This window comes from Rana temporaria, chromosome 5, assembly GCF_905171775.1.
Source record: "Rana temporaria chromosome 5, aRanTem1.1, whole genome shotgun sequence".
Classification (NCBI taxonomy): Eukaryota; Metazoa; Chordata; class Amphibia; order Anura; family Ranidae; genus Rana; species Rana temporaria.
This window is the reverse complement of record NC_053493.1, coordinates 9,737,927-9,754,717: the sequence shown is the minus strand read 5'-3', so window position 1 is coordinate 9,754,717 and position 16,791 is coordinate 9,737,927. Positions and strand designations below refer to the sequence as shown.

The following is a 16,791-nucleotide window of genomic DNA, read 5'->3' as shown; positions in this document are numbered from 1 at the left end:
GGCGTATCTGATTTCAAGAATACAGCGCATAGATACGACGGCGCATCCGTGGACTTACGCAGCGTATAAGAAGATACGTTGGCGTAAGTCCTACGTGAATCTAGCTCAATGCCAACATGGACCAAACAGACACAAAATGCGGGAGTAGAAATGGCTATAAGATGGATTACTTTGACGCAGTGCATAGCCAAAGGAGTCCAAAGGGCGCTAGAGATCCCCAAGAAAGATTACAGTTCTAGTCCACTAAGGCACATACCCAAAATGACAAGGAACCCTCCTATTACCACCTATTCGATAGCCCAGAACAGAATGGCCTCAATGTGGGTGAGGGGGGAAGAAGGTAAGGAAAGGCAAAAGGAAAAGAAAGGGGAAAGGAAAAGAAAGGAAAAGGGAAAGAGGAGGAAGGAAAAAGGAAAGAAGAGGAAGGAAAAAGGAAAGCAAGGAAAAGGCAAAAAGGAAAAGAAAGGAGAAAAGAAAAAGGAGAAAGAAAAAAGGAAAGGAAAAGGAGAAAGAGAAGGAAAGACAGGGAGAAAGTAAAAAGGAAAGGAAGAATGTTGTGAAGGGAGGAGGGAATACAGTGGTGGAGGAAAGGAAGGGTTATAGGAAAAAAGGAAGGAAGGTCTGTGATGTTGAAGAATACTATGTGTAACGGTCACCACCGTTTACGACCTTCCATCACATCCAAGACAGCTTAACGACACTCCAACCAACAGGACCTGATCCATATCAATTCCCCAGAATCAAGACGAGACACAGCTCTGTACTTGTTCCAAATGTAATGACAACTTTTATTTGTAACTTTCAGTCTAATATACAGTACAGGGCATGAAAGGAACAATCAACTCCCCACCCACACATCACACCTTGGGGGGTTTCAATCACATTCTTTGAGATAATTACTAATCATTCTAGACATGTCGGTGCCGGCCTATAATTATCATGATCTAATCACTGCACATTCCTTCATTAACAGCATAACAAACAAAACACCATCACACAATGATCTCTTCTTAATCCATATCCCTAGACAGACGTTCTGTCTTCGCATACAGCTTGACCAAAAGGTATTCACACCTCTGAGCATCAAAAGGCTTAAAGCAGTGTTATCACACAATGAAAGGTTTTCCAGGAGCCTGACTCAATTAGCATGTCACTAATCAGGGCTAATCATGGAAATTAGTCACTATTGACTGGTTGGGTCACAATTAACCAACATCTTGCAGTATCTCAAAATCCTGCAATATGAACTATCAGTGATGTCCCCTGTCCTGTAATTTAGGACATCATTTCTCAGTCACCCTATGGCCCTATCGGACATAAGGTAACCCTAGACATAAGACTCCTTGGTGACGCCGGTACAGGAGTACCCCTCATCCTTACAAAGTCTCTGGGTGTCCCGGGTCTTTCCGTTACACTATGCTTTTGATATATTTGATTATTCAGTATGACATCACTGTGATTCCAGTCTATGGTGAATTGGAGACACTGGCTAACATTGTTCTGTGTTCTTTGGCTCCAGAGTGGTTTTGTTCCAGGATCCTTCAGTCTACAAGACATCCTTTTCTATGGTGGTGCCGGATTTAGCATCTTGCGTTGCATGAGCTTTGCGCTGGAGACGTGTGAAAGAAAAGAAGGATTCTACTCCCCCATTGACCTTCTCAAGTACAACTTCTACCTCCCATTCTTCTTCTTTGGCCCAATCATGACCTTTGACCAGTTCTACCAGCAGGTGAGTTCCAGGACCATTGCGCCAGCCTCGCCTAGCTCCTCAGGGTCCGTCGACTTTTTTTTATAGAGAACAGGACTGGGCATTTCTAAGAATCTGAATCTCCATTTTTGCCTTCTTATGTGTACAGCTTTACACCTCAGAGTAGGCTGGGTGTCCTGTTGTTCCCTTGTATTCTCTCCCTGTCAGCGCAGAATTCCAGTCGAATTGGGGAAGCTTTAAGGCCTGTCTACTGACACTGGGTCTAGACCAGGGCCGATCCTAGGGTCACAGGTGCCTGGGTGCAGAGATACTTCTGGCGCCCCCCACATGGGCGTGGTCATTTTACTAACTCCTCCCCTTTACCAATGTTTCTATGGCAATGACTCAACCACAGAAATGCTCCCCCACGAAGTCTTCATTACCCTGGGATCCTTGCATGATCTCTTAATAATAAACAAAATACAGGAAGAGAAGCAGAGTACTTTATTGGGACCTGGGGGGGGGGGGGGGGCTCTCTGATGGACACAGAGAGGGCTTCTGTTAGAAAAAACCCCAGACATACTACAGACATGATACAGGAGATGGTCAGAGACTGCAGACACGATACAGGATATGGTCAGAGACTGCAGACATAGTACAGGAGATGGTCAGAGACTGCAGACACGATACAGGAGATGGTCAGAGACTGCAGACATAGTACAGGAGACGGTCAGAGACTGCAGACATAGTACAGGAGATGATCAGAGACTGCAGACATAGTACAGGAGATGATCAGAGACTGCAGACATAGTACAGGAGATGATCAGAGACTGCAGACATAGTACAGGAGATGGTCAGAGACTGCAGACCTAGTACAGAAGATGATCAGAGACTGCAGACATGATATAGGAGGTGGTCAGGGACTGCAGACATGATACAGGAGATGGTCAGAGACTGCAGACATGATACAGGAGATGGTCAGAGACTGCAGACATGATATAGGAGATGATTAGAGACTGCAGACATAGTACAGGAGATGATCAGAGACTGCAGACATGATATAGGAGATGGTCAGAGACTGCAGACATGATATAGGAGATGATTAGAGACTGCAGACATAGTACAGGAGATGATCAGAGACTGCAGACATTATATAGGAGATGGTCAGAGACTGCAGACAATAGTACAGGAGATTGTCCCTTAGACCCCTTCCACACTGGAGGTATTTTTCAGGCGCTTTATCGTTAAAAATAGCGCCTGAAAAAATCCTCGTTTGCGAAACCAGTGTGAGAGAGGTGCGCTGGCAGGACGTCAAAAAATGTCCTGCAAGTAGCTTCTTTGAGGCGCTTTAGTGTGTGTATACATCGCTCCTAATGCGCCCCAGCTCATTGAAATCAATGGTCAGTGCCTGCAAAGAGCCTTGGCAGTGGCGCTTTGAACCCTTTAGTTGGCCGCTAGAGGGGGTTAAAAGTACCTCCAAAACTATAGAGATTGAGCACTGCCAGAAGGAGGGGGAGAACTCTGGCACTTCGGCGCCCCCACCTCTGCAGGCGCCTGGGTGCAAAGCACAATGCCTAGGATCGGCCCTGGTCTAGACTGCTGGATGGTGAAACCGAAGACCTTAATTTTTCAAGGTCTTTAGTTTTCTAATGTATTCCATACAGCGTGTTTTCATGGTGATAGATTGTTGGGTGTCTGTTATTAGCACTGAGCTCAGGTATGAGATATGATGGCATCTATGGGGTCCAAACAGCCTAAAACTTTTCATTTAATGGGAATTGGATACCAGTAAAGAAATGAAACATCAAGTAATACATGAGGAACAAGGCTGTAGTATGATTACAATTCTAGAATGGAGACTGCAAAGGGCTATCGATGACAGGCACTTTTTAGGGATCTATAGTTCACTTCACTGGAGTTGGACCAAATGCACTCAGTAATCAGCACTAAGTAACACAAATGGTCGGAAACACCTCTTCTCACGACTCCCTCTGCAGTACAGTTATATGTGAGGACATTGGTGCTTTAACCACTTGCCGACCAGCCACTGTCATTATACTGCGACACATTCCCACGGATCGTCGTAGCTGTACGTCGGTCCACTTAACCCCCGGACCAATATGCAGCTAAATGCCCAGAGGTGTTTTTACAATTTGGCACTGCGCTGCTTTAACTGGTAATTGCGCGGTCATGCAATGTTGTACCGAAACGAAATTTGCGTCCTTTTTTTCCCACAAATAGAGATTTCTTTTGGTGGTATTTGATCACCTCTGCGTTTTTTATTTTTTGTGCTATAAACAAAAATAGAGCGACAATTTTGGAAAAAATGCAATATTTTTTACTTTTTTCTATAATAAATATATAAAAAAAACATTTTTTTTCCTCAGTTTAGGCTGATACGTATTCTTCTACATATTTTTGGTAAAAAAAATCACAATAAGCGTTTATCGGTTGGTTTGCGCAAAATTTATAGCGTTTACAAAATAGGGGATAGTTTTATTGCATTTTTTTTTTACTACTAATGGTGGCGATCAGCGATTTTTTTCATGACTGCGACATTATGGCGGACACTTCGAACAATTTTGACACATTTTTGGGACCATTGTAATTTTCACAGCAAAAAATGCATTTAAATTGCATTGTTTATTGTGAAAATGACAGTTGCAGTTTGGGAGTTAACCACAGGCGGCGCTGTAGGAGTTATGTTTCACCTAGTGTGTGTTTACAACTGTAGGGGGGTGTGGCTGTAGGTCAGACGTCATCGATCGTGTCTCTCCTATAAAAGGGATCACTCAATCGATGCAGCCGCCACAGTGAAGCACGGGGAAGCTGTGTTTACATACGGCTCTCCCCGTTCTTCAGCTCCGGGGAGCGATCGCGAGGGGGCGGCTAGAAACGAATAGCCGCCCCCTCATCCCGGGTCGCTCCCAGAGGCTTACCGACCGCTGTATGTACCGGGGGGAGGGTCCCGATCGGACCCTCGACCCACGTCTAGGTAGCAGCGTGCGGGCACGTCGTTCTGCCTGTCCGTGCCATTTTGCCGACGTATATGTACATGCGGCGGTCGTTAAGCGGTTAAGTGACGCCACAAGCGATCGTGGACACAAGCTGGGAACCACAATCTGTCATCTCCTATAGTCAGTCCCATTCCTTTTCAGTTAGAACACACATTAGGGAACACAGTGAACCCCTTGGTCGCCCCCTAGTGTTAGCTCTTTCCCTGCCAGTGACATTTATGCTGTGTACACACGATCGGTCCATCCGATGAGAACGGTCTGATGGACTGTTTTCATCGGTTAACTGATGAAGCTGACTGATGGTCAGTCGCGCCTACACACCATCGGTTAAAAAAACGATCGTGTCAGAACGCGGTGACGTAAAACACAACGACGTGCTGAAAAAAACAAAGTTCAATGCTTCCAAGCATGCGTCGACTTGATACTGAGCATGCGTGGATTTTTAACCGATGGACGTGCCCACAAACGATCGTTTTTTTTCTATCGGTTAGGAATCCATCAGTTATATTTAAAACAAGTTGGCTTTTTTTTAACCTATGGATAAATAACCGATGGGGCCCACACACGATCGGTTTGGTCCGATAAAAACGGTCCATCAGACCGGTCTCAACGGTTTGACCGATTGTGTGTACGCGGCATTACACAATAATCAGTGCATTTTTATAACACTAATTGCTATAGGTCCCAAAAATGTGTCAAAAGTGTCCGATGTGTCCGCCATAATGTCGCTGTTCCGATAAAAAATATTAATAAAAAAGGCCATAAATCGATCCCCTATTTTGTAGAGGCTATAACTTTTGCGCAAACCAATCAATATACGCTTATTGCGATTTTTTTAGCCAAAAATATGTAGAAAAATACGTATGGACCGAAACTGAAAAATCGCAGATCGCCGCCATTACTAGTAAAAAAAAAAGAAATGCCATAAATCTTTTACCTGTTTTGTAGACGCTATAACTTTTGCGCAAACCAATCAATATACGCTTTTTGCAATTTTTATTACCAAAAATATGTAGAAAAATACGTATCTGCCTAAACTTAGGATAATTTTTTTTTTTTTTTTTTAAATGGGGCTATTTATTATAGCAAAAAGTAAAAAATAGTGTTTTTTTTTCAAATTTTTTATTTTTTTTGTTTATACCCCAAAAAAGAAAAACTGCAGAGGTGAGCAAATATCACCAAAGGAAAGCTCTATTCGTGCAGCGACGTACGACCGCGCAATTGACAGTTAAAGCGACGCAGTGCCGAATCACAAAAAATGCTCTGGTCATTGAGCAGCCAATTCTTTCAGGGTTAAAGGCTAATTATGGCCATACTTCGATAAATGATCACTGGGCTGGATTCAGGTAGAATTGTGCATTTTTTACTGAGGCGCAGGGCAACGTTTTTGCCCTGCGCCCCCACAAATTTGCTGCGCTGCCCTTGATTCACGGAGCAGTAGCTCCGTAAATTGCGTGGGCGCTCCGGCAAAATGCCCGGCGCAAGCGCGCGCAATTTAAATGATCCCGTAGGGGGCGGGAATCATTTAAATTAGGCGCGTTCCCGCGCCGATCGTAGAGCGCATGCTCCGTCAGGAAACTTTCCCGACGTGCATTGCGGCAAATGACGTCGCAAGGACGTCATTTGCTTCAAAGTGAACGTGAATGGCGTCCAGCGCCATTCACGATTCACTTACGTAAAATTCAAATTTCGCGACACGGGAACGACGGGTATACGTAACATTGGCTGCCCCTGCTAATAGCAGGGGCAGCCTTACGCAAAAACCGTCGTACGGAAACGACGTAAATTGCGTACGCAGGGCTCGGGCAACGTTGTGAATCGGCGTTAGTATGCAATTTGCATACTATACTCTGAGCACAACGGGAACGCCACCTAGCGGCCATCGCAAGAATGCAGCCTAAGATATGCGGCATAAGAGCCTTATGTCGCGCATTTCTTAGGCTGCAGTCGGCGTAACGAGGTTCCTGAATCAGGAGCATTCGTTACGCCGGGGCAAGTAAGCAATTGCGCTGTGTAACCTATGGTTACACAGGCGCAATTGCTTCTTGAATCCAGGCCACTGTCTTTTCTGATCATTCGCTCTCGATAGGAATATTCGATTGATTGTGGACATCACAAATGATCGATATGCCACACACCGGCCATGCAGACCATGGCCACCCTATATATGAGTGTAACATTAAAACATGGTAAGAATGGTGGACTTTCCTTTTAAATACATAACTTAAAGACCTTGGCCCGGATTCACATACATCGGCGCATATTTATGCCACCGTAGCGTATCTCTTTTACGCTAGGCCGGCGCAGTGCACAGAGGCAAGCACTGGATTCACAAAGCACTTCCTCCCACTCGCTCCTAAAGATACGCTGGGTTTCCTTGGCGTAAGCCAGCATAGGTGAAAGTGGGCGTGAGCCATGCTAATGAGACGTGACCCCATGCAAATGATGGGCCAAGCGGCATAGAAGTCCTTAAAATGAACGGCGCATGCGCCCTCCCGTGGCCGCATCCCAGTGCGCATGCTCAGAATCACCTCGGAACTACTCCCTAAGATACGACGGATCACTGCCTACGACGTGAACGTAATCTACGCCTATTCATATTCATGTACAACCTAAACGACAAAAGATACGACGGCTTGTGTACCCTGGTCCATACCTTTGCATGAGTTGCGCCTCCTATATGGGGAAATAACTTTACGCTAGGACATACGACTTACGCAAACCGCGTATATTATGCGCTGGGCGCAACTACGTTCGTAAATTGGCGTATCTCCCTCATTTGCATATGTGCATAGAAAATCAATGGGAGCGGCAAATGCGCCCAGCGTAAATATGCGCCCACGATACGACGGCGTAGGAAAGTTACATCGGTCGGATGAAGCCTATTTTCAGTCGTATCTCAGTTTATGGGCAGGGCGCATACTTACACTTACGCGGCGTATCTGGAGATACGTCGGCGTAAGTGCTTTGTGAATCCGGGACCTTGGCTTTAAATGCAATTGCCTTTGAGGTCTTATGAGTCTATGTGCAGACAGACTTTTTATTAGAAGATGTAGCACCCTCCTCGTATAGAGCTTGTTGATAGGTACATTTAGTTTAGCTCCTCCTGTTATCAGTGGAGCGGGGGTTGATTGCTAAGGGCTGTTTAGTGTTTCACAGGCTGCTGTTCTGTTACTTTATTTTAGAGAATTCCAGAAGTATAGTGGGAGGGAGAGCAGAACAGGCATCCTGAATATTTATGGCACTCCAGCCAATCCCTTGAAATATGTGCCCAGAAGGTGGGAGAGGTCCCATAAATAGTCTAAGGCCTGGGCAGCAGGGGCAGTACTCCATTCCTGAATGTTTCAGAGCCTTTCCGAGGGTTTCCAAATGCAGCCGAAGGGTCTCTGAGTATTTCCGAGTGTCTCCAGCGCCCCCACCTCTGGTCACATGCAGCATTGCATGCCATAGAAGTCAATGTGGAACTAAATTATTTTAGTTTCCATTGACTTCTATGGGGAAACTCGCTTTGATATGTGCTTAAGATCTATAATCTGATGTTGGGTTAGCATTTTCCTGAAACGGATTATACTCGTAATCCAAGGTTATTAGAGAAAATTATTTAGAGATTGCTAAATTGCTGGAGTTTAAGGTCTATAATCTGATGTTGAGTTGCTCGTGTCACAGGTATATGTTAGGTCGCTGACCCGCAAAGAGAACGAGATGTGGAACATTCGTGTCCAGGCCGTGGTCAACGTGCTGCTCATACTTCTGGTGAATGTTTTCTTCCACTTCCTGTACATTCTCAGCATCCCCTCCGACCTGAAGTTTACGAAGAAACTTTCAGACTGGTCTCTGGGTAACGTATCCCCTTCCTGTAACTGTCACCCAGAATTCCTACATTCAGCTGTGTGTTTTGGTTTTGTGCTACCCAGGGCTTTTTTTCTCAGAGAATAGGTGCAGGAACTCCTCCTTTCCAAGTCACCCTTGTCTCCACCCCCTACCCACCTCCGAGCACCGTTCCTCGGTTCCACCCCTTACCCACCTCCCAGTACCATCCCTTTTAGAGAATGCAGAAACAAGTATCATTTTGTGATGCTACGTTTTTTGTATAGAATTTGTTAATGATAACAAGAAAGGCAGTAAAATAGATCTAGCAACAATGGACACCCCAGCGACAATAGATCCACCCCAGCAACAATGGACTCCCAACAGCCAGCATCAATCGACCTTCCAGCAGCCAGCAGATCCCTCCCAGCAGTGATTGACCCCCTGCAACATAAGACCCACCTCCAGCAACAATAGACTCCCCTGCAAAAATATATCCCCTCCTCCAGCAACAATAGATTCCCCAGTAGCCAGCATCAATAGACCCTCCAGCAGCCAGCAACAAAGACCCCTCCCTCAACAGTACATCCCTCTTAGCAATCACTGACCCCCCCCCCCCCCAGCAACAATAGATTCCCCACGGGCAAGAGAAGAACTCCCCAGCAACAATAGACCCCCTTCCTTTGCTAAATAGATTCCCTCCAGCAACAATAGACCCCCCCAGAAGCCAGCATCAATAGACTCTCCAGCACACTCCAGAACCTCTTTCTATTACATACATTCAGTTCGGAAGGTGCCGGAACTGCGTTCCCCCGCGTTCCTGCTGAAAAAAAGCCCTGGTGCTACCTTAGGCAAGGCTAAAATCGGGTGCCCCACCCCCATCTAAATTTGTCCCACCGTACGCCGTACCGTTCTTATATCAGGGTCTGATGGTAAAGGTGCAGCCATTCACGGGAGGACAGGGGCACTTAAAACATTTTTAAAGACCTCGACTATGAAACATTTTACCAACTAATATCCGAATGGAAATTGATCACCTGGCCTTCAGAAAAGAACTAAAGACCCATCTATTCTGAGGGTCAAACTGAAGGAAAATGGATGCCAAGCGCCTTGAGGCGATTCAGTTCACATTTGTAGCGCTATATAAGTAATTCACTCACTCACTCAACTATTATTTTATTTTTTGGCCTTTTATTGCTGTCATAAGGAATATAAACATCCTTTGCTACAGCGATAGGCATGTGACAGGTACTCTTTATGGAGAGATCTGGGGTCTATAAGACCTCAAATTGCTCCTCTGCGCTTAAAAGCTTCCGATCGCACCAAGATCAGTGTTTTTAAATGCTTTTGATTGAAACCTGAGCAGATGGTTTCTGAAATTAGAGTAAAAATGTATAATAATACATAATAATATTAATAATAATATTGATAAAAACTTGTTATTATTATTATTTATTATTAATTTGTTCCGTTCCATTTGTTTTGATACGGCTTTCGGTATTTCGGATAATTCGTAACTTTGGATAAATTCATTACGTTCAATAACAGCCAAATTTGAAAGGAGATACCAATACCTATAATTTGATAGTTAGTTATTATTAGTTAGTTTGTTAGCTTACTATTTCGAATTTTTCCAAATTTCCTTTCTTATATTCGGAATTTCGAATTTACGAATTTTCTATAAAGAGTACCTGTCACATGCCTATCGCTGTAGCAAAGGATGTTTATATTCCTTATGACAGCAATAAAAGGCCTAAAAATAAAATAATAGTTGAGTGAGTGAGTGAATTACTTATATAGCGCTACAAATGCGAACTGAATCGCCTCAAGGCGAATTTACAAACTGCCAAATTAGAGTAAACTGGAACAGATGTCATTTCAATGCTTTCCAGTTTACTGTTACAAATAGCCGATCAAAGCCGATCCTGGACACGCCGGCTGGTCGTTTAGTCTCTCGGTGAAACGGGAGAGCCACAGAAGGCGTCAGGAGGTGGGACGTCCCCTCCCGCTGCTTGGAATAGCAATCGAGCGGCTGGTAAGCCGCTCCATCTGCTATTACAAGTAGACATACAGGTGATACTTCAAAAATTTGAATATCGTGCAAATGTTCATTTATTTCACTATTGCAACTTAAAAGGTGAAACTAATATATCAGAGAGACTCATTACATGCAAAGCAAGATAGTTCAAGCCGTGATTTGTCATAATTGTGGTGATTATGGCTTACAGCTCATGAAAAACCCAAATTCACAATCTCAGAAAATTTGAATATTGTGAAAAGGTGGAATATTCTAGGCTCAAAGTGTCCCACTCTAATCAGATAATTAAGCCATAACACCTGCAAAGGGTTCCTGAGCCTTTAAATGGTCTCTCAGTCTGGTTCAGTAGGAATCACAATCATGGGAAAGACTGCTGACCTGACAGTTGTGCAGAAAACCATCACTGACACCCTCCATAAGAAGGGAACACCTCGAAAGGTAATTGCAAAAGAAGTTGGATGTTCCCAATGTGCTGAATCAAAGCACATTAATAGAAAGTTATGTGGAAGGGAAAAGTGTGGAAGAAAAAGGTGCACAAGCAGTAGGGATGAGCGCAGCCTGGAGAGGATTGTCAGGAAAAGGCCATTCCGAAGTGCTGGGGACTTTCATAAGGACTGGACTGAGGCTGGAGTCAGAGCATCAAGAGCACCACACACAGACGGATCCTGGACATGGGATTCAAATGTCGTATTCCTCTTGTCACCCCACTCCTGACCAACAAACAACGTCAGAACTGTCTTACCTGGGCCAAAGAAAAACACACCTGATCTGGTCCTCAGGGGGCCAAAGTCCCCTTTTCTGATGAGAGCAAATTTTGCCTCTCATTTGGAAACCAAGGAGCCGGAGTATGGAGGAAGAATGGAGAGGCACACACTGCAAGATGCTTGAAGTCCAGTGTGAAGTTTCCACAGTCTGTGATGATTTGGGGAGCCGTGTCATCTGCTGGTGTTGGTCCTCTGTGCTTCATTAAGTCCGGGGTCACCGCAGCCGTCTACCAGGAGATTTTGGAGCACTTCATGCTTCCTTCCGCATACGAGCTCTATGGGTGATGCTGACTTCATTTTGAAGCAGGACTTGGCATTTCCCCCACACTGCCAAAAGCACCAAAACCTGGTCACATGACTGTGGGATTACTGTGCTTGATTGGCCAGCAAACTAGCCTGACCTGAACCCCATAGAGAATCTACGGGGCATTGCCAAGAGAAAGATGAGAGACATGAGACCCAACAATGCAGAAGAGCTGAAGGCCGCTATTACATAGTCACATAGTTAGAGCCGATTCACACTGGGGCGACTCGTCAGGCGGCTCAGCCGCCTGACGAGTCGCGTCCCCATTTAATGCAATGGAATCGTTCTAATAGGAGCGACGCAAGTCGCTCCGACTTAGAAAAAGGTTCCTGCACGACTTCGAGGGGGACTCGGGCGACCTGCATTGACTTTTATACAGAAGTCGTTTTGCTGGTCGCCTCAAGTCGTCCTCAAGAGTCGCCCCCGAAGTCGTGCTGCGGGAGTGTGAACCGGCTCTTAGTCAGGTTGAAAAAAGACACAAGTCCATCCAGTCCAACCACAAAAAGAAAATAAACAAACAAAATAATTGAAGCATCCTGGTCTTCCATACCACCTCAGCAGTGCCACAGGCTGATCGCTTCCATGCCACGCCGCATTGAGGGGCCCAAACCAAGTACTGAGTACACATGCATGCTTCTACTTATCAGAGGTCTGATATTGTTCTATGTACAATCCTTGTTTTATTGATTGCATGTAATATTCAAATTTTCTGAGATTGTGGATTTGGGGGTTTTCTGCTTGGTAAGCCGCTCCGATTGCTATTACAAGTAGACATATGCACTGCCGGAAAAAAATGTTTTAGTTTCATTCGTTTGTTTTTTGTTTTTCGTTTTTCGGGTCATTCGTTATGATCGCAATTTGTAAACCCGTAAATTCTAAAATTCGTAAAATTTTGTAAATTGAAGGAATGAAAATCAGAAAATTCTAAATTCTAAACTAACTAACTAACTAAAAAAACAATTAAATGATAGGTATTGGAATTTCGTTTCAAATTTGGTTGTTAGTGAACGTAACGAATACCAATTTATCTGAAGTTACGAATTATCCGAAATAATGAATTCCGTGTCTAAACAAATTAAACAGAACAAATAATAATAAAAAGGATTTATTATTATTGTTATTTATTATTATTAATTTGTTACATTCCATTCGTTTAGATGCGGCATTCATTATTTCCGATAATTTGTAACTTCAGGTAATATTGTATTTGTTACGTTTACTAACAGCCAAATTTGAAAGGAAATTTCAATACCTATAATTAAATTTCCGAATTTTCAAATTGACATATTTAAAAAAATTTGAGTATTCTATTTATGGATATTCTGAAAAATTTATTTTTTGATAATTCGGATGTATCCAAATTAACAGATTTGTCGAAATTTGTAAAGAAACTAATTTGGGACGAAACTAATTGGAAATGTCTACTTACAAGAGAGCTGACCACTGGGCTCTAAAAAACTGATACCATGGAGATGCCTGCTGCTGCACCCAATCTCGGTACAACCCCCGAAAGGACGGGAAGTGGCTGAAGAGCTGCTTCTGCCCTTCTGCCTGTGGATTGAGCCGCCCCCCTAAAAAATGCCGCCCAAGGCAAATACCTTACGGGTGATGACAGTACAGTTACGGGTCATGACCAGAGACTGAGAGTTGCCTTTGGCAGCTCGGTCACTGTGCTGGGAGCGCACTCTCAGCACGGAAAGCTCTGCAACCCATGGACACATATGTGTGGCATGTGATCATTAAAGCCCACCCATTTTGCTACATAGGCGGCAAGAGTTTAATTTTCCCCCAATATTGTTATAATAATATTTTGTGTTATATTGTTTACTTATTTTATTTATTTATTGGTATTATATTTGTTTTTGTTATTTTTGTATTTATTGTATTTATTGCTATTATATAATTTTTTATTACAGTGTTTTTATTATTATATTTATTTATTGTATTTTTTGTTTTTTTTATATTCATTTTTGTTATTATTCTGTATTTATTTTTGTTATTATTTTGTGTTATCTTGTTTATTTATGTATAATAAATACATAAATAAACAATATAACACAAAATAATAACAAAAATAGATACAAAATAATAACAAAAATAAATATAAAAACAATAAATAAATATAATAAACAATACACTGTAATAAAACAAATTATATAATAGAAATAAATACATTATTATTATTATTATTATTATTATTATTATTATTATTATTATTATTATTATCATATTATATTTGTTTTAGCTTTTTTCAAGTTATTTTTTATTATATTATTTTATTTATTGTATTTATACTACTATATTTGTTTTTGTTAATTTGTTTTTGTTATATTATTTTATGGTATCAACTCCTTTATATTTACATTATATACACTGACTGGCCTTTACAGTTTATAATAATGTGCCCTATCTTCCTCCCGGCAGCGGGTCTGGCGTACTCCAATCTGGTATATGACTGGGTCAAGGCAGCTGTGATGTTCGGGGTGATAAATACCATCGCCAGACTGGACCACCTGGAACCACCGCAGCCCCCCAAATGTATCACCATGCTTTACGTCTTTTCCGAAACGTAAGTCAACACAATGCTGACATCAGCACCTTTTATATAATGCGCCTCGGGTGTAACTACAGGGGGTGCGGCTGTCTCAGGGGGGCCCATAAGGTGAGGAGAGGACCCAAAATATGACCATTCCCTCCCTGGGGCACTAAGGCCATATTTCGATTTCGCAACAGGGCCCTGCAGCTTATAATTAGCCTCTCATCCCATCTAAAAAAAAGGGTGTCCATTATTTAACCACTTAGGCCCCGGACCATTATGCAGCTAAAGGACCAGGCCCCTTTTTGCGATTTGGCTTTAACTGACAATTGCGCAGTCGTGCGACGTGGCTCCCAAACAAAATTGACGTCCTTTTTTCCCCCACAAATAGAGCTTTCTTTTGGTGGTATTTGATCACCTCTGTGGTTTTTATTTTTGGCACTATAAACAAAAATAGAGCGACAATTTAAAAAAATATATATATTTTTTACTTTTTGCTATAATAAATATCCCCAAAAATATATTAAAACATTTTTTTCCCTCAGTTTAGGTCGATACGTATTCTTCTACATATTTTTTGTAAAAAAATCACAATAAGCGTTTATTGATTGGTTTGTGCAAAAGTTATAGGGGCAGATCCACAGAGAGAGTACGCCGGTGTATCTACTGATACGCCGGCGTACTTTCAAATTTCCCGCGTCGTATCTTTAGTTTGAATCCTCAAAACAAGATACGACGGCATCTGGGTTAGATCTGACAGGTGTACGTCTTCGTACGCCTTCGGATCTAAGATGCAATTCTTCGGCATCCACTGGGTGGCGTTCCCTTCGTTTTCCGCGTCAAGTATGCAAATTAGCTATTTCCGACGATCCACGAACGTACGAGCGGCCGGTGCGTTCCTTTACGTCGTCGCTAGTCGGCTTTTTCCAGCGTATAGTTAAAGCTGCTGTTTCATGGCGTATAGTTAGACCTTCCATGATAAGTATGGCCGTCGTTCCTGTGTTTATTTTGAATTTTTGTTTTTTTTGCGTAAGTCGCCCGTGAATCGGGATGGACGTAATTCACGTCTATGTTAAAAAAAATTACGTCCTTGCGACGTCATTTTGCGCAATGCACGGCGGGAAATTTAGGGACGGCGCATGCTCAGTTCATTCGGCGCGGGGACGCGCTTCATTTAAATAAAACACGCCCCCTAATCGCCGATTTGAATTACGCGCCGTTACTCCGCTTGAGATACACTACGCCGCCGTAACTTACGGCGCAAAATCTTTATGGATTCGAACCAAGGACAAGTAAGTTACGGCGGTGTAGCGTATCTCTGATACGCTGCGTGGGTGCAGATCTCTGTGAATCTGCCCCATAGCGTCTACAAAGTAGGGGATAGTTTTATGGCATTTTTATTATAATTTTTTTTTTTTTACTATCAATGGCGGCGATCAGCGATTTTTATCTTGACTGCGACATTATGGAGGACACATCGGACACTTTTGACACATTTTTGGGACCATTGTCATTTTTACAGCGATCAGTGCTATAAAAATGCACTGATTACTGTGTAAATGACACTGGCAGTGAAAGGGTTAACCACTAGGTGGCGCTGTAGCCCTAAGGCTCCATTCACACCTAGGCAGACAAATTCGCTGCGTTTTGTCGCCGCAAATCGCGGTACAAATAGCAGCGTTTTGTACCGCGATTTGCGGCGACAAAACGCCGGTATTGTCCGCCTAGATGTGCCCCTGATTGACCCCCTCTATGGAGATGGTTCCCATCTCCTAGCCGAACGCCGAAAGCCGCCTGAAAAAAAGGTCCGGGACCTTTTTTCAGGCGGCAGGCGTCCGGCGTGGAGATGTGAACCATCTCCATAGAGGGACATGTGTTTTCATCCCTCTGGCGGCAGCGGCGTAGCACTACAGGCGTTAAAACGCCTAGATGTGAATGGGGGCTAAGGAGTGATTCTTACTTTAGGGGGGGGGCGTGTTTCGGAGGTCTACGTGCCCACTTCATCAGGGCTAGAAAAAACATAAGAAGATTATCATGTCAATCTGACATCAATTCAACGTCCCCGCCATGGGGGTCATAACTTTTGCGCAAAATGATCACTATACGCCTATTTGGATATTTATTATAGCAAAAAATATTGTTTTTCTCTTTCGTTCATAGACGGACACAGCCTTCATTGACCTTAGGTTTATGCTTCTTCCTACCAGGAGATTTAGGCAGAATTCTACAGCACTTAAGGTGTTAAAAACTTTCCTTCATGCCGCTCCTCCCAGTGGGCGTGGCTCCCCCAGGCATAACCCCCACTCTGCTCTAGCAGCTTCAGTTTGTTTCTGCCTAACCGTCAGGAGAGTCAGGCTCTCTCTGGAGTCCTGGACTCTGGAGTTTTTTCGTGCAAATTTTTTTTCTTGCATCTTGCGAGTTTTTTCCTCGCTTTTTTATTTATTTATTTTTTTGAATCCTGCGATTCTTCTATCAACAGCCAACTGGGTGACAGGCTGGGTCCTCGACCCTTGTAGTCCCCCCAGGTTCGGCCTTCGAGCGTGTGCCGGCCCTCAGCTCCGCTTTGGGACGTCCACGACAGGCCCCGTTGCTCCAGGGGCGGCCGGGGAACTTCGGTTCTAGGGCACACATATGACCG

General features: G+C 43.5%; 1 protein-coding gene across 1 annotated transcript in view; it reads left to right on the top strand.

Moving 5' to 3' along the window:
* HHATL (hedgehog acyltransferase like) overlaps positions 1 to 16,791 on the top strand; it is a 61,562-nt gene that overhangs the window by 27,569 nt on the left and 17,202 nt on the right. Inside the window, exons 6-8 of the mRNA XM_040352169.1 lie at positions 1,520 to 1,729; positions 8,371 to 8,542; positions 14,042 to 14,186. Of these exons, the coding sequence (XP_040208103.1) occupies positions 1,520 to 1,729; positions 8,371 to 8,542; positions 14,042 to 14,186 (527 nt within the window). The remainder of the gene's footprint in view (positions 1 to 1,519; positions 1,730 to 8,370; positions 8,543 to 14,041; positions 14,187 to 16,791) is intronic.